The sequence below is a fragment of the Emys orbicularis genome, chromosome 12 (genome assembly GCF_028017835.1).
Source record: "Emys orbicularis isolate rEmyOrb1 chromosome 12, rEmyOrb1.hap1, whole genome shotgun sequence".
NCBI lineage: Eukaryota > Metazoa > Chordata > Testudines > Emydidae > Emys > Emys orbicularis.
The window spans coordinates 8852781-8871945 of record NC_088694.1 but is presented as its reverse complement, the minus strand read 5'-3'; the positions used below and the strand labels follow the sequence as shown (position 1 = coordinate 8871945).

General features: G+C 40.8%; 1 protein-coding gene across 2 annotated transcripts in view; it reads left to right on the top strand.

Moving 5' to 3' along the window:
- Positions 1–19165, top strand: part of CDH4 (cadherin 4) — a 650110-nt gene that overhangs the window by 523897 nt on the left and 107048 nt on the right. For both annotated transcript variants that reach the window (XM_065414321.1, XM_065414320.1), the window contains one exon: positions 16448–16620. In XM_065414321.1, the coding sequence (XP_065270393.1) occupies positions 16448–16620 (173 nt within the window). The remainder of the gene's footprint in view (positions 1–16447; positions 16621–19165) is intronic.

Genomic DNA, 19165 nt, shown 5'->3' with positions numbered 1-19165 from the left:
CATCTTATTCTAAAACAAATCAATATTGAAAGTGTTCCCAAATGTTTAACTAGCTCTGCTCATTAGGATGAGGGAAGGAGTAAATTGCAGCCCTTTCTTGTTTGAAATCCAGATAAGCCTATAAGCCATTAAATCAGAATAGGACTACAAAATACTTGTGCCTCTGTTATACCAGTGATTTTTGGTATTCTGCATCCCAGTCCAGTGTGTCTGCCTTTAAGGCAGGTAAATGGGAAGCAGTCTGTTTTATTCAAAAGCAATTACATTTGCCTTTGATGTATTTGTTTTCCCTCCTTTCTTGTTTAATCAGTATTTTTTTAAAGGTTTATAATAGTTATTGAATTTCTGTTCCTTGCCTCTGTAAACCTGTCTGGGGACTTGGGTGTCTGATGCCCTCTTTCTGCGAAACATGTCAATAATTGTGAGATTATGTCTTTGAGATAATGATGGAGAGGTCGTAGAGTTAGGTTGTGGAACCTGTGCACTCCTCACCCACTTCAAATTAGGGCATCACTGTTTTGTTTGGAGATATATATAGCTAAAATGAAGTACACCGCATATTTAGCTAAGCATGAAGCTCCCAGAGACTTGGAAACATCCTTTTTCACACGAGTTATATCAGGAAATTACAGTCATAAGAGGGTACGACACTAGGTCTTCGTACAATGCAAAAAAACTGCAGCCAGGATTCCTAATTATTCATCACAACGATCGACAAATGAAAGGTATAACAAATATTCCTACAGAAAACAAAAGGCAAAATGTGTTCACTATTGATTCAGCAATTTATTACATTATAGGTTTAGTTCTGCTTCAAGCAAGCTGAAAAAAAACTCTTATGTGATATAGCAGATCAGCATTCATTGCCACAAAAGGCACATTTCACTCCTGTTGAACTCCTTCTTGGGACTTTGATTATTCATCTCTGACTAGCCCCTTGATTACTCTTTCTGACACTTGCTATGTGTCCATGTACAGTGGTCAATATTGTAAAGACTATATTTATTCAATTACCACATTATAGAGGAATGCCACCGGTATGTTCATGTATTTTAACTTAGGAAAGTAACTGTAGTATCCTGGATAAACGTTGACTTTAATAGCAATCACAACCATGGGCCAAAGTCCTGTTGAACTTAGTGGAAATTTTGCCCAAGTGAAAATAGTAAAGAACTGAAGATCTGACCCATGGAAATTTCCCAGAGAGAATCAAATATATGCAGATGAGCAAAGCACAGTGACCTTGAGATACCAGGGAAAGCCCCTGTGAGGCTGATTAACAGGATCACTAGAGCGGATCACCTCTGAAGTAAACAACAAAGAACTCTGTTGTGCCATTACAGCACATCCCTGAGTAAGGGGCAGAGTGGAGCTGCCCCAGCCCAGGAGGAGCTGCAGAAGGGATTGTGCCTCAAGCATACACAGCATACACAGAGTTGCCAAGTGCAGCATGCTCCCTTCTCAACAGCCAGCAAGCTCCAGTGAGCAGAGTGAGGAGGAGCTAGCGTTTTGCTTACTCCCTGTCCCTTTGGGGTGGCTATTGTCCCTGGGGAGACAAGCAGGAAGCAAAGCCGGCTCCAGGCACCAGCCTGGCAAGCAGGTGCTTGGGGCGGCCGCTCCGGAGAGGGGCGGCAGGTCCAGCTATTAGGCAGCAATTCGGCGGACGGTCCCTCACTCCCGCTCGGAGCTAAGGACCTCCCACCGAATTGCCGCCGCAGATCGCGATCGTGGCTTGGCTGCTTGGGGCGGCCAAAACCCTGGAGCTGGCCCTGGCAGGAGGGAACATCCCCTATGGTCAGGAGAGCTTAGGCACTGCAAACTGTGCCTGGCCTTTGCTGTGAGTGGTGGAGGTCCAGTCAAAAGATGGCCTGAAGAGTTCTGTGCCAAGGATCCAAAAGAAGGTGCTGAGCTTCAAGATGATGGGAATGCAGATGGGTGGGTGAACTACAAGTGTGCAATGTGGCTAGTTTACTCTGTCTGCCTAGCTTCCCTGTGTGTCACCCCAGGTGTAAGATGGATTCACTTCCTTAAAACATAGAAATTGCCTTCCTTGGCCATCTAGACTGATCAAGAGCCAGGAGAAGGCTGATGCAGAAGGATGGAGAGACTTATTCAAAGACGGTCCGAACTCATTTTTGTTGAACAGGCCTTAATGGAATGCATGGCACTCCAAGTCCAACAGACTGCCCAGGTTTCCAGAGAATGTACTGTCTGAGGGGTGCCAGCCACCATTGTAATCAGACCTGGACAGGAATGCTGACCGGAGCTCATGTATTATTAATTATAATCTATTATTATCATTGAGTAAGATTCTGCTCTCCTTTAATTGAATAGCACCATATGCCATGAGTAGTCCCTTTGAAATTAATGGGATTGCCCCTTGCAGAGTAACGTACTACTCTGTATGAATAGGGGTATCACTCTCTGGTCCTTGTACAATTCCCAAGTGGGTGCTAGATGCTGTATTGAAATGTATCTCTTTTCCCTTCTTTGATACTCTGCAATAAATTCTTCCTTGCTGTTTCTAGTTTATTTAGTCTAAGGGTATGCAAATGAACCCTTTAGTTTTTAAAATGCAGGGCCTTCCAAACAAACACAGAACATGAATAGTTATGTGTGATATTTTTCCCCACAGAATCAGCTCCCCCACACACACACACAGACACTCAAGTTGTTTTTGATTTAATGCACCACTGTTTGAAAGTATATCTTAAAAGGCCATGTTTTACTCACATTGAATAATGTTCTGCTTCTTTGAACTTTGCCTCTATGTGAAGAACACAGCTAAGTTTAAAAAATGCTGCTGCAAGCTAGCGCTGAAATTCCCCTGGTCCCTCCAGCAGCCTTAATCAGCGAAGTTCTAGTTCCCTCATAACTGTAGAACTTTCCTTTCAAGAGCTGATAAAGCTGTATGGATTGCACAGCTTCTTTTCTGAATGTAGTACGTGCTGCATGAATTCTCTTGTACCTTTAAAGCTTATTTCTATCAATCAGGGCAAACTAGCTTACTGGGTAATAGCCAGGGGGGGAAATTCTTCTTCTTCTTCTTACCATGCTTCACAGAATCCTCTTGCAAATATTTTTACCAGTTACTGCCTGACACAAACTTTAGCTACTAGAGTTTTACAGCAGTGCTTGTACAGGATTGCGGGATCCTAGGGATATCTTGTGAGAGTAATGTTGGCTGGGAATTGGATTTTCCATTTCATGGGAAATTCTGTGATTTTGAATTTTTTTCCCTTCCAAAATAGAATGAAAACAAAACAAAAAATTGAAATTTCCCATGAAATGGAATTGTGGCAAAAGTTTAGCTTCAGTGTGATCAGAATGTTGTGTTTTGATAAAATCTAAATGTTTTGTTCCAATTTTGACTTTACATATTATATTATATTATATTATATTTTATATTATATTATATTATATTATATATTTTAATAATTGAAATGAAAAGATGTTTTGAAATGGGAAATCAAAACATTCTGCTCCAAAAAGGTCTAACAAGTATCAACCCTATCCAAATGTTTCGCTCCAGCAGCTTTTTGTTTTTGTTTTTCCAAAATGAAATGTTGTCAAAATTTTGTAAAAAATGTTTCACTTTTGACAAATTGGCATTTTCCTCTGGAAGAACCATCAGTTGGAAGATTTCCTACCAGCTCTATGTGGGAGGCATTTTAATATTAACCCATCCCTTATCTCCACCCCACCTACGGCCTAGGGGAAATACTGGACCCTCTGAAGTCCATAGCAAAACTCCTATTGACTTTAATGATGCCAGAATTTCACCTCACCCTGTTTTTCATTTGATTTTTTAGCACATTGTTAAACTGAAGGGCAGAATTGATACCAGTTTCTTATTCCTGAATGAACTGGAAGAAGCTCTGAGCATCATGGGTAAACCTTCAAAGAAACGGAACATTATAATTGATACTCCTTAAGTGAAAAATTTTGTAATTAAAATTCGCTGCCTCCCCCTAACTCCATGCAATTCTGATAGTGTGATTCTTGATATTGATGTCACCTAAAAAATTAAATACCTGGGAGCAAAATCTACATGTAGAAAATTGAGTTAAAGAAATCTCATAAAAATAAATATTCTATATAATAGCAGGGATTTTTTTAAAGCAGCTTATGCTATTAGTGCCTCAGTTGTTTGTTTGTTTATTTTATTTCTATGCTAGCAGAGATTCCCTTGAGAGATTAACACCATGGACTAATGCACAGATGGGGCGAGATACTTGAAAGTCATCTGAATATTAAGAATTTAAATCTTTAGCCTCAGTGATTTGAACAGAAAAGCCAATTATGGGGCTGAATTAGTTTTCAAATTAAACTGCAATTTAAGACTTGTGAAATTAATCCTTTAAGGCATAGAGTTGCATTTATACATAGACTTGTATGAAGCACTGAGGTTCTGAATTCCTGGCTCTTTCCTCTCATTTACCTGATAGTACAGTTAGTAAAGAGATGCTCATCATCCTGAAGGTTGTATTTCCACTTAAATTACAAGTGGGTGGAGTGCCGTAAGTGGTAAAATTGTTGTGAGAGAGGAAATGAAAATGGCAAAGGTAAAGTTCCAGAGTCAGTGGCAATAAGAACCATCATTTTTAAATGCTGGCAGGAGACAGTAAGTGAAAAACACTTCCTTCCCTTTTGAATTTGAATTAATCCAAAAACACTATGTTGAAGCTAATAATCGCAACTTTAATACAGTCAGTGTTGTTTTACAAGCTTGGAGGTAAATAATTTTCATTATTCTTTATTTAAGGCCTTGATTCAGCAAGGCACTTAAACATGTGCTTAAATCTCGCTTAAGCCAGTCGGACTTGGCATTTTCCTCTGGAAGAACCATCAGTTGGAAGATTTCCTACCAGCTCTATGTGGGAGGCATTTTAATATTAACCCATCCCTTATCTCCACCCCTCCCTACGGCCTAGGTGAAATATGCTATTCTTAAGGAATTTGCTGAATGAGGATAAACTTAAATATGTGCTTAAAGTTAAGCACGTCTACAAGTGCTTTGTCCTATCAGAGCCTTAATAAATGAGGAGTATTCAGAAAAATACAAGTCCAAGACATCATAACATACTCATGAACTGGAAACAGTGGGTTACCACTTACCACATCCCAACATCAATGTGTATATGTGACTATCTAGGGCCAGGTCTTCATCATATGTAAATTGATATAGCTATATTGATTTGAGTGGAACTACAGTGATTGACACAACTGAGGATCTGATCCACAGTGAAAGAGAGACTTATACTTGAAACTGTATGTCAAAGCGCATGTGTGGGGTGAGTGGATGTAGACCCAGAAATATGATGAAAGTATCTCAAACATATAAGCTGCTTCTTTGACTCTTGAAATTGTGGAGTATTATTCTCGTTAGTTTTGGACAAAATTAATGATACCTGTACCCTTAAAAATCTAAGCCTTTTCTCTACCAAATGAAAAAGGAGACCTAAAATGGATGCAATTTAGGTGTCACACAGCAAGAGAAGAATCTGCCTCTCTCAACATGACCCAGATTTACTCACTTCAGTCATTATTACCATTCATGATCAAATTCCACATTACTATGTATACAGTGAAATCTTGTGGGGGATCCTACCCTGCGTGAGAGTGTGTTTTTCTAATTGCATTTTCTTCCTAATCAGCACTAGAGCTAGGAAAGCATAGAAATAGCAAGAGTATCATTGTCCTTAAAGGGATAACACTTAAAAACTCATCTGATTGCCTTATTAACAGAATATGATTCAGCAGTTTTCTCAGTCTTACCAGATGCATTATCACTATGTTCATCATACAGCCCATTTAAATATCTTAATGCTGCCTCAGTCTGTTCAGTTTGGATAGAGGCTACTCTCATCCTTGCATTTTGTAAACTATTAAAAATGGCTTCATCCGACCCACTCTCTTCTCTCTCTGACACGTTGCACATAAATTTAGGACAGACAATATCTTCTTTCAAGTCTTTTGCTCAGCCAAGCACCATTCTGAGATAAGCAAGTTCTCATATGCAACCACATTTTACTGCTTTCCATTTTGTGTCAAAACTGGGTAGTTATGAAATAGTTTGCTTACTTATTTTTTAGTATAGAAACAGCCAGTCCCAGTAGCAATGCAGTGAATTATAGGGCTCAAGAAGAAAAAAATCCACATCCAAAAACTCTGATACTTTTCCCTTCAAAGAAAATGGCCAAGTTGATGTAAAGAAAAATTGGTTGAAATAGTCTTCTGAGACCAGTCTGGAAATAAATTATAGCAATGCAGTAGCCCATCCACTGCAATGTTTTTACCAAACAACCACAAATAATGTACCATATACCTATGGGAAAACATAATCAAGACACATTGTTTAAAAGAATAGAAACAAATAAGTTGATAGCAGTGGAGAGTTGTGAAGCATCATGCTAACCAGGCTATAACTATTCTTCCAGGGGTCCTCCAGCAAGTAGTTAATAGTCAAAAACAATCAAGAATCTGGTCCTTTGTTGAATCTGCCATTGGTTGTGTGTGTGTGTACTGACTGTGTGTCTGTAACGTATTGTGCAAGAAAACTATGCACAATCTACACAGTTTCCCCTTGTAGACTAAAGGACAAATTTTCTGCTGACCTAACTGCATTGAAGTCAGTGAACTTTGGCCCTACCTGTTCACCTAGCATCACCAAGTCTTATCAGACTACAGCAAATGAAAATATCTAAATACAATTGAAAGGATGGAACAGGTGTCAAGCACATCTTGCATCTTTTCTGGAGACATCCTGTGCAGCTGCTGTGACAGATCCAGCAGTTTCCTTCAATATCCTTATTGTCTTAAGTTTGTCTCTTTGGGTCTACTGTACTAAATGCAAAGTTTATATATTATTCTGGGCCAGTATTGTATGCAACTTCTCTAGGGGAGAGATGTGATGAGAAGCCTGAACGAACAAAGGACTATATCGAACAATGTGGCAGACAAGAATGGTCTTTTCAGACAATACATGTGTTCCTGGAAAATACCTAAGGAGAGGTTAATGCATATCTCTCACCTCTGGTTATGCAAAAATCCAGTCTTTTGAAACTTGCCCTGAGGAGACTGTTTTTGTCTGCTGATCACCTATTACATGAGACCAATCTCATAAACCTAAGCTGTATAAAGGAAAGACTATCTATTCATTGGTGTGCCGTTTCTGAGCTAAAGCTGTGAAAGCTTGTAACCACAGAAAACTCCTTTGTGTGGTTTGAAGGACTGACTCCTACCAGAGCCCTTGTTGGAACTGGGAGGTGATCTCTGGTAAGCTTATTAGCATGTTAGTAGGTTTTTTTAATATGTTTTCTCCATAATGCTTTCACTTTAAGAATAAATGTGCTTGCTTATAAAGAGATGTGTGGTAACCTGTGATTGCTGGCAATTACAGCTGTTCATAACCTTTGGAGAGAAAGTAAAGCACACACACTGGCCTGTTTAGGCAGTCTGGCTTGCTGAGAATATGACAGTGTAGGTATTGAACAGTGCAGGTTGGGAAAAACTCCAGTCAGGAGCAAGAGAGATATGGGTCTCTGCTCAAGAGAGTTGACAGCTGAGGATCTGGGGCCCTAGAGTGGGAGCCCTTGCTGGACCATGGAGGGAAAACATTGGTGCAGTTGCCCTGATACATTCTTCCAGTTCTCAATCTGTTGAATATTAAGTACCATCATTGTATATTTTCTTTCTTTAATTGCATTAATGGCCTCTCTCATAGCTCAATTCTACAGAGTAATGTGGATAGATTTTCTGCTGTGCACTTTAATTTCCACTCTGTCATGAAAAAAAGCCTAACTTTTTTTATTCTATTTTGGAAATTACGAAACTATAGTTTATAATTGTATAGACCACTTTCTCAGTGAAAATTCAAGATACACAATGGTATTGTGCAGTGTGTGTGGAGGCCCAGATTTTGTAAAGAAATGTCTGCATAATTTCACTATTTGCATATGCATTTGCCATCGGACATCTGTCTTTCTGTTTGCATGCACAGTTATAGCTGTGCAATATGTGTGTGTGCAAATTAGGCATGCAAATACATTCATGCTTTTATGCAAATTGTGTTGGTTGCTTACAGTTTTGAATATTTTGTCCTAAATCTCTCTTATTCCACTTTTTGAGTTTACTGTGAGAAGCAAGCGGTTCCATTTACTAAACTGCCTCATAAACTGAGGCTCATCCATTTGTACTGAAGTCTGTTTTGTCTTTCTTCGAGTTTTACTTCATATAACTTCTCTGTGGTGCTTTCAGTCTCACCAGGCTGCAGACTACATTCCCAAATCATACAAGAGTTAACCTCAAATCTGGCTATACCTCTGTGTGATTGGTACTCAGTGCATTCATTAGTTTTCTTTCCCAAGATGTTTATTTTGTTCTTCAGTTCCAGATGACAGCACCCTTTCTGATTTTTTCAATCATCTCTCTAGACCCACTTGTTCTCTTTATTCACATTAGGTTGTCTCTTTGTGCCTTGTTTGAGGTTGACAATCTGATGTCTCCAGTAATTAGGGAGTGACATCCTCTGTGAATTAGGTTAATTGCTTGAAAGGTCAAAATATGCCATTGATTACAAAAAAAAAATGGTAAAAGAGCATGCCAGGAGCTATCAGCTACTCCCCAGGGAGCGGCATCTGAAAGGAAAGTGCTGCTTCTACTTTACTTTTTTGTCTATGTGATGCAGGATACAGTTTAGATTAGACATATTTGCGATTTATTACATCTGCAACAGAATTTCAAGCATCTGTCTCATCTCCATGCCTTGCACTTGTTCATTTAGTTGACACTATTTATTTATTTTGATGACACTACTGCATAAATTTGGTGGGTCTGAGTCTCATTTTGCATTTGGGGTAATGAGAATGTAAAAATGGCTTTTTATCATCTATTTAATCCATTTTTTGTGCACGGTTGAGCTTTAGTCTTAGATACTACAGCAGTTGTCTCTATGCTGGCCTCAAGTTCATATCTTCTAAATTGCCTCTTCTATCATCTTCACTACTTCTACATTTAGTAATGACAACTCTCCCTATTCTTCATTCATTACATTGATTATCCAGACAATACTTCATTGATTTGAAAATAGTTATTCTGGCATTTCAGTGGCTTCCAAGTCTTGCCTCTCCTTATTTGACTAAAATAGTAGGTTTATTTTATTTCCTTCTCACTCTCGCAGGCTATGGCTATGCACTTGTGTCTGTCGTCCTTTCCTGTGCTTAAAACTTTGAATGATCATGGTTTTAGTTTTTGCCCCCCTTGTCCTTAGCTGACAAAATACAAGGAGTGAAATCCTGGCCCCATTGACATCAATGACAAGACTCCTGTTCCTTCACCCAAGAAAGTTTAGAAGGTCTCTAGGTCAAAATATAATGCTTAGTTTAGCCAGGGCTATTCTGATTCTGATTTGATTTTATATGTTGTTAACTCCAAGTGGAGAAAGTACTGGACTGGACTCAGGAGATCTGGGTTCTATTCCCAGCTCTTCTTCTAGATGACGTTAGGTAAGTCGCTTCCCCGCTCTGTGCCTCAGTTTCCCCATCTGTAAAATGGGGATATGGTCAGTGATCTCCCTTGTAAAACACTTTGAGATCTTCTGATTAAAAAGTGCTGTATAAGAGGTATTATTATTGTTTCATATTCATATGTATGGGGTTGTTCTGGGGTTCTACAGTGCTTCATGAAGAACCTGAATTTTGGTGTATAAAACACAGCTGGTCACAGCCATAATGTGCACCATTTACAGACAAGAGTAACTCTTGCACTTATTTCAGTTGTAAAGGATCATGGTTAAAAGTGGCAAGGCCCAAAATGTCCTACCACTCCATAAGCATGTTTTCTGCTTTCAACTATTCCCTTGATGGTTTAAAAGAATATCAGCCCTCCAAAACAAGAGCTTCAGTGGACCGAAAATGCCAATGCCAGATTCTCTGTGAATTGTTGTGGCTCCACTGGTGCCTTTTGTTTACATTAAGAATCTGTCCCTCAGCCTGGAGGCTGGATGAAAATCATGCTCTGGTCTGGCAAACTGGCAGAAGATTGAAATTGACAAGTTGCTTCTCAGAAAAAGAGTCTTGTCCATTTCACTTTTTGCTGGAATCAGAATGAAATCATCAAGGAGAGGAGAACAAAGGCAAAGTGCAATTCTCATACACAAATCCAAGGTGGACAATGGACTGATTCAGCCTGGAACTTGAGATTTTCAGATGGTTGCTGCCTTCAACACTGAAGCAATATTTAAAAGTTATTATTGTAAACGGAGGAGAAGTATTCGTATAACTGTAGAACCCAGAGAACATATTCAGGTTTGGGATCCCGTTGTGTACAAATATAGGAGCAGATTTTGCCATCCTTATTCTCCGAGCCATACCTTATTTTGTAAGAGATTTCCTTGGAATGAATGGTATTGCTTGAAGAGTAAGGTACTATTCAACATGAGTAAGGGTTTGAGAATCTGACCCAGGGAGTATAAGACAGCAATTATCAGGATGCTTTTAAATGAGAAATTGTCAGTTTTAGGAGAGTATTACAAATTTTGTGCCACTTTTAAAGCATGAACTTTCCATCAGTGATAACTTTATTCTTCTACCAAACATTGGTATGTAGAGCATTCACTATATGAGCTTTGCAATTTGGGGGGGGAAATAAGGAGGAAGGGGAGGATTCCATCAGCTCAAAGCCATTATTAACTTGGGTTAATGAAGATCTAATGTAATATGGTCATCACTACATGTCTGCACATAATGATTCATTCCTTTTCTATGGGGAGATGATTAAATTAAGTATCTTGTAAGACAAAATTAGACTGAGAAGGTTAACCAACCTTTAATGATTCTGTAACATTTACCAGCCATTTAAAAACATAAACTGTAAGACACAGCTCAATAAAGAATTAATGCTATCACTGAAAACTGTATGAAGTTTTAGCGTGTCTGTTTCTACACAAGAACAGACAGGGTGGGGGTTATTTTATGTATTTATTGCATTGGTATGAGGCATAAAGGACAGCGTGGAAGGCTTTTTGTTTTTTGATAAATGCCCCATTAGTTCTGCATTAAGTCTAACTAATAAACATCAGTCTTGTTTTTACCCAGCTTAGAATAGAGGTAATTATGATGCAATTGTAACACGAAAGCATTAGAGGCCATCTTTTCAAAGAGGTGTGAGTGCAACTGTTCTCCGATTTTGTTTGCACAATTGTAAATCTTAACACTGTGAAAACCCAATCTTTACTGTACAGAAATGAGGTGGCACAGATGTGGGAGAGATCAGAGGTTGAAGACAAAGGGAAAGCGAGGGCAGCAATTAGTCTGCAGTTCTTTATTGTTAACATCTGAGCCAGAAAGAATCCACCTTGCCAGTCAGATCCTAGGATGACTTTGCAGAGCTAAACATTTTAGTGCATGCATCCATGCATGTATTTAGAGATTCAAATATAATCTTTTTTTTACTTTTATTTTTCCTTATCAAATGGGTATATACAGTATGATCTTGAGTCACTGAGATACAAGGAACCCCACAAAGCCAGTTTTACATAGTAACTTTTCAATGCAGAACTGCACTTTAGTAATCATTTCCAAACCAAACCATCTTAGGGCTTGGGGAAGTTAGTGCCAAGTCTCTAGGATGTGAATATGAAGCACAAAAGCTAACTCCCTGTGTAGAAACTCTCATTCTGCACTAAGTGGATTAATCATCTTTACCAGCCCCCGCTCCTCTGGACATAATATATTCTGTAAGGCTCTATCTTGCACTTAATGGTTTCTTTATCACTTCCTCTAATCATGTGCACATCCCACAGAAAGCCCAATCAATCTGAAGGGGATGTTTTCACATAGTGACACTCATAGGGTATGTCTAGGCAGGGGCTGGAGATGTAATTTTTAGCTCAGGAAAACATACCCGTGCTTGCTCTGATCAATCAGTGTAGTCGCAGCAGCACTAGCAGTGGGACAGGATAGCTGCCCCGAGTATGTGCCCGGGGTTTCAGGTGGGATCATACTTGGGCAGCTAGCTTGCACCTGCTGCTTGCGCTGCCACGGCTGCATTGCTATTTTTAGCATGCTAGCTCAATCAGAGTTAGTGTGGGTATGTCTACCTGAGCTGGAATTACCCCATCAGATCTAGCGTACGCATACCCTCTGTCTCAGGTAGGCAGGAGATCGGGGCAATGGATGCCTTGCTATTTCATATATTCAACTATCATCTGGTTGAAATAAATTTGCATTACTTGACAAAGTAATGTCCAGAAGGCTGCATTCGTTGTAAAATGGAAGGCATGCACTGTCAAGTTCAGATTCCTGGTGTCTTCTTTTTAATGGTAGATCAGCAATGCCATGTCATATGTTAACTTTGACTCAGTTGAGATATGAACTTGGCACATTAGTTAATGAAGAGCTAATGTACAGTACTCTTGTCAGCACTATCTGTGCATGATAATTCAATCAGTTGCTTGGGAGGGTTGTTCAACAGGTGTAACAAACTTGATTTAATATTGACATGATTTACTAGGTGGTGTATTTTATTTAATATATGTTGTACCTGAAGTGATAAATGTTTCTATTTCAACAGGTTATCTACTGATATTCATAGATCATGTGTATATTTTAGTGCAATTATATCGAATACATCTTTCAGATGATGTGTTTCAGCATGTGATACACTACCTGGGTTTGGTCAATGTTCTGTGCTTCATCAGTTCGTGAGTTCTCTTTTAATGAGGTCTGGGTTGTGCATTGTGTTCGTGCACTAGCTCTTCAGATCAGAAATGCACTAAGTTCATGCTTTGCAGAAGTAAAGTGCTGAGTAGTCGTATTAATTATCAGAAACCCATGACAGCTTCAAATCCTGTCTCGGGTTACGAGGGAAAATGGTTTGGTCATTTCATTCTAGTCCTGCATCTTAAAAACCACCTTGTAATTCATCACGGTTGGCAGTGGCTGACCCAGAAGTGGAACAGTCAGGCGTGCAACACTTTAGCAAGGCTGCTTGGAACAGCTTTCACAGTGTCCGTCCATGACGTCGGGTGGAAAAGAGCTGTGGGATGATAATGGCCATTTCTTTGCATGCACACTGGCACACAGCCAGCACTGTTAGTCTGTTACTTTCATTTCTGCTCAATTCAAACACATACACTATATGGGCTAGATTGGGCTGTCCTTACATTGGTGAACCCTTACTCATACGAGTAGCCCCATTAACATCAGTAGGAATCCTCACCTGAGTAAGGGCTGTACAGTCTAGCCCGATATATGTGCCTAGATACTACAATGATGAGTACTGTAGAAATAGATATATTTGATTTCAATTAAAAATATACAAACAAGTATCCCTATGCAAACTATTTAGATGCGCTGACAGTAGTTAAATTTGCAATCACAAAGATGCCCAATACCACCGCAGCTTATGCCCATCCCACTCCACCTAGATATATACAGAATATGTGTGTGTGTGTGTTTATGGTATTCACTTCAGCAGGCCATATTTTAACAATGTACCTTTTTTTAACTGAACACTACGATACCCTGAGAAGGTGTCCAGCAAGAGCTGTGTCTTGGTTAAGATGGAGTAAATATGTATAATACAGAATACACACAATAATGGTAGAATTGTCACGTGCCCTTAAGACAGTGCACCTTTGCACATGGGTCACAGCATGGAGAGCAGAGCAGATTCTGTAAAACTGTTACTCTCTTCCAACAGAGCCAGGCAGGAATTAAGTGGGCAGGTGAAGGGAATGGGCACATTGGTTGCATCCATCCACATATCAGGCAGCAGAGCAGAGATGGCATAGAGGGAGAAGTAATCTGCTACTAGTGTATACTAGGTATTGGATGGTGGAATGCTATCAGCTTACTTCCTTCTTGGAGCAAAGAGGGAACCAGAGAAGGAAATGTGACTTTCTCAAAATCTACAGAATCCACCCCAGCTACTTGCCACCCTTACATGTGGCAACTTGTTATGCTACAAGCTAGGCATTAATGTCAAGTTCCCCAAACCTTTTCTGCTTCCTGCTAATTTGGATCTCACAATAGAAAATTATAATATTCACACATGAGAATCAGAGCAGATTGAAGCAAGAGCCACAGCTGCCTGGTTCTCAGTTCACATCATAAGAGGCATTTAACATGTCTCGTGTGTCCTTATGGGCTTGCAGGTCAAGGACAATTGATATAATCAGTTTTCTAGAACTGCAATGTATAAAATGTTATTTTATTGGTCAAAGTGCTGCATCGAGGGAAACAAGGGTGAAGGGAAAGAAAAGCCATGAAGCCCAATCCTACAAAGCCTCACCTGGGTTGTCATTCTTCTTCACAGGAGCTGTCTCAATGAGATCAATGGAATTACTCACATGAGTAAGAATTTGCAGAGTCTGGGACTTTGTAAATTCCTACACCTAGGCATCTCTCGTGAATATAAAAGAATCTTCTTTGCTTCCTATCGGCAATGTAGTGTACCAAACAACTTTTATTTCTGAACTGTTATGTTTTCTTACACCGAAAACTAAATCGTGAAATCTGTTTCTCTAGAGCCTGGTGTTTTGGATTCATGAGTGTATTACAGTGTGTATTATATCTCCTAAAATAGATTTTATTTTCTCTTCCATTTTCATTAACCATAAGTTTTGACATTCTGCTCAGAGATTATTATCTCTATGGAATGCATTAAGATAACATAAATTTCAAATCAAACATCTTGTGCAACATGTTTTCTATTGAAATTTCTCCTATTAAGCATTTATCTAAGGATGGATTCTTTGCTTGTATCAGTTTTCTCATCATTACTGCTTTTACAGGAGAAAAAAAGGGAATGCTACAAGAGAAAGGAGAACAAATCATAACTCATGCAATCTTGTTCCAAGTCAATATTCCTTTCTTCAGCCCAAGTTTATTGATCAGAAAAAATTGAAGGTCGTTGAATACTTTGTTCTCATTTCACAGATGAGGGCCAGGGTTATTGTAGAAAAACAGGACTTTCATGTATCACAGGAATTTGCCTTACACATTTTTTAAAAAGCTAAAATAGCAAAATTCACAGGGATCTGTAGTACCATAGAGAACAAAGACAGCTTGGTTGTGCAAGCTGGAAAGAGTCCTGTAGGACTATGTGCACCTGCACAAGGATGTGATACTGTTGGGGAGCTTCCTGCTAGCACCCCCAAAGGTGGTAGCTATCCAAAAGTGGGGCAAAGCAGTGTGATGAACTGCGGTACACACTGCGGTGGCTAGTATAGCTGGCTGAGTTCAGAAGGGCATGCGTGCTGCCACCATTGAAAGAGTGCCCATTTAGAGTGAGCTAGAATCCCTGCTGAGACCCCTTAGTGCCTCCTCCAGTGTGGGCCATGGATTGCCAGCCATAATCTGTCCCTCACTATGCATGACTCTCAAATGAGGAGTGTAATAGCGATGCCCTCCATTTTTCTACTGATTCTTGTTTGTTGCTGTGGCCAGTAAACTTGGTCCAGCCCTGCTTTCCCCTTTCTCTTGTTTGTGTACCGTATCATCAGTTACATATATTATTGGAGATCGTTATTTGTAAGCAGTGTGTGCCCATCTTTTAAGTCATTCTTTCCACCCAATAATAACAAATGTTAGGCTGCGGTGCATCAGCTATTGGGGGAGGGGAGGGGGGTCATAAGACCATGCAGCTGCAGGAGTCCATCCAATCAAGCAACATCCTCTACCATCATAATGATAATTTCCCTCTTTAACAGAACACCCTGCTGCCAAACTCCAGTGATAATAAGCCTGTCATTGTGCTCCTAGCAATATCTGGAAAATAGGCTTTTTGCAAGGCAAATGAAGAAGCTGATGATTAGCAAGAAACAAACCAACGATTCAATACATTGCTGGCCACACATACCAAACCATTGATTTCCCTCCCTGCTGGGCAGCAGCTGTTTGGTTTGCTCTGCAGATAAGCCTTGTTTCTGCACTGAAATGGTGCTGGCACTGGAGTGATGGACTTTTTTATTGCAGGATTTGGAGGCATGGGGCAAGCCATGCTGCAGTGGTGCATGTTGGTGGATCCTTCTGAAGTTGCTGAGAACCCTAGGAGACCTTGTGCTGCTAAATTCTAGAAATAGTCTCATAGCAAGGTAACTGGGCTGATTTTTGGAAGGAGAAATCTATACCTCTGGGAGAAGGTACAGGAAGCCGCAGAGGGCAAACGTTGCCTTAAAACATACAATCTTTGAAAAAACTATAAGGCTGGAGTTGATAATGAAACAGGGGAAGGTTGGTTATATATGATCATTGTCCTTCCAGCGTATCCAATCCAAACAGGGATAGTATTTTCACAATATGCTTCTTGGCTAATTAGGTAGATTTCAAATGTGATGTTCTTGCCTATAACATTTCTGAATGAAGCGCAGGTTTCCAACTCACCAACAACGCATTTCTGCCGATTGAAAAGATATTGATGTTTTGTTTTCTCTTATTTCAAGGGACCTATGTGATGACGGTGACTGCAAATGACGCTGATGATAGTACTACAGCCAATGGGATGGTGAGATACCGGATTGTCACTCAGACCCCACAGAGTCCATCACAAAATATGTTTACCATTAATAGTGAAACAGGAGACATTGTCACAGTGGCTGCTGGACTTGACAGAGAGGTGAGTTTAAAAGAAAAAATATAGATGTTTCTGGTTGTCACTGATTTACTGAACTGTAAAATCCAGATTCGGATTTACACCCAAATGTCCTAAAGTTTGGAGCCATTTGTATTCAGAGTGAAGCCATGAGGTTCAGATCTGGATGTGACTTGCACAAAGTCCAGGGATGGGGATCTTCGGGTTCTGGTTTGGGCCTTTTGTCCTAATCGTCAGCCATCTATGAAACTGTGGGATAGTCTTAAAAGTTTAAAAAGCCTTATCCCTGGATAACTTAAACAAAGCCGTGGAAAATAAACTGTAGAGAACAGTCCTTCACCAGCAGGGGGATGGACAAAGGTCTTTCCCATCTCTAACTTCTACGGGTCTTTACATTGTATCTTTGGAAACAATTAGAGTACCATTGTGAACATTTCTTAAATATAATGCTAGATCCCAAACACTGCTTCATTATCGGGCATTAAAAAATTCACCCACTAGTGTTAGAGAACCAGCGTGGTCCCCACTTAATAGTGATTATGTTGACAACATTAGGAAAATGTCTACTGCTGTATATTAAGGCACATGTGCTTTTGTTTCGAGAAGCACTCTTCTCTAAATAGATCTTCTTGCTGTCATTATAGAATATGCAAATGTTCCAAATGGGAAAAAAAACTATGTTAAGTTATAAAAACTACACTCCACCAGCACAGATTAGCTAAAGTTAGTCTCACAAGTCCCCTCCCCCCACCTTCTTTGGAAACGCGCTTCTTATTAGAGAAAGTCAGGGTGAATCCAATGGGAGGCTTTCCAACCTCTCACAGAAAAAATGATCAGATTAGCATAAATGCTAGGATGTCCTGTCCCCAGAATCAGTCACTAAGTGGAACAGAAACGGAAGTGGAATTTCTTGCCCCTAAATTAAAACCAACTGGGTTAGTCTGGGCAGTGGAGATTCATTGCACTTTGCCATTCTGATTAGCTGGTGGTGGAGGAAGAATTTATGCCATGTCTTTTTCTCCATTGTCTTATGATTGGTTGAGTTACTACCTTTCAAATGTCAAACATGGCAATCTTATTTTCTGAACTATGTAAAAGTGATTGGTAGTGCTAGTTGTTTACTGTACTGTGATATCCCACTGATAATACGATGAACACTCTTAAAAAAAAAAACACACAACAGGATCCACACCCTGCTATAGTTAAATTTACCAAGATGTTCGTGGTTTTCTCCATTTTAAATCTAGGTGGCCAGGGCCGGCTCTAGGCACCAGCAAAACAAGCTGGTGCTTGGGGCAGCACATTTTTAGGGGCGGCATGGCCGGCGCCAGAATGCCGCCCCTAAAAATGTGCCCCGGCCGCCCTAGCTCACCTCCGCCGCTGCTGCTGCTCGCGCGCGAAACAGCTGATTCGCGCGCCGCTACTCGCCCTCCCTCCCAGGCTCTCAAGCCTGGGAGGGAGGGGGAGCAGCGGCGTGCGAATCAGCTGTTTCACGCGCCGCGGCCGCTCGGGATCTCCCCCTCCCTCCCAGGTTTGAGAGCCTGGGAGGGAGGGGGAGACTCCGAGTGGCCGCTGCGCGGGTGCCGCTTCTCCCCCTCCCTCCCTCCCTCCCTCCCTCCTAGGCTTGAGAGCCTGGGGGGAGGAGGCAGGGCTGGGGATTTGGGGAAGGGGCAGAGTTGAGGCGGGGCCGGGGGTGGGGTAATTAAAAAACGGGGGGCGGGGGGGCGGCCAAAATTGTTTTTGCTTTGGGCGGCAAAAATCCTAGAGCCGGCCCTGTAGGTGGCAGTACCAGAAAGGTAAATATTGCAGTGCAAGTCCAGTGCCCAGTGTACCATGTTTTTAATGGAGGCCTTCCAAAAATGAGTTAAATTATCATCTTTTTCCTCCCTTAACTATGCAACCCATTTGTCTCTCTGGATAGAGACTAAATGGGTAAGAGATCCATTCAAAGGACTGGTGAACTGATTGGTTGTCTGAGATGCCAAAATGGTAGGAGTGGGAGGATGCTGAAATTTTCCGTCACTGTTTCTCCACTTCATTCAGTCACTACAAGCTGCCTTCACTGTGTGTCAAGGCATCTAGGTTCCAACGCACTCTGTGGAGAGTTGGCTGCTGAACGCTTTACTCAAATACCGCAGGCTGCCTTTACTCAAATACCGCAGGCTACACTGAGGCTTCAGGATTCCATGCCGCTTCCATGCATCTCAGTTCAGCCTGGGAGCAGAAATCCTAAACACAGCCTCAGAGCAAGGGAAGGTGGCCGCTGGTGAACACAGAGAACTGGATAGAAACATTGACAGTAAGTCAGCAACAGCAGGCAGAAGAGGGCCCCTGTGGCAGTCAGAAAGATTTGGAATAGAAACAAGGGGTGCTGGATGGAGCTTGCACAGAACTGGGGCTCCCCCAAGGCACAGCGTCAGCTAGTGCTGACCCTGAGGGAGAAGGCTCAATGAAACAGCTGTCTGTGGAGCTGGTCAAATGAAAGAAGAACTTTCAAGAGATTGGATGTGAAGACAGGAAACAGAGCTGAGGAAAAAATATAGCACTGTGGTTTGCCTCTTCCACACTC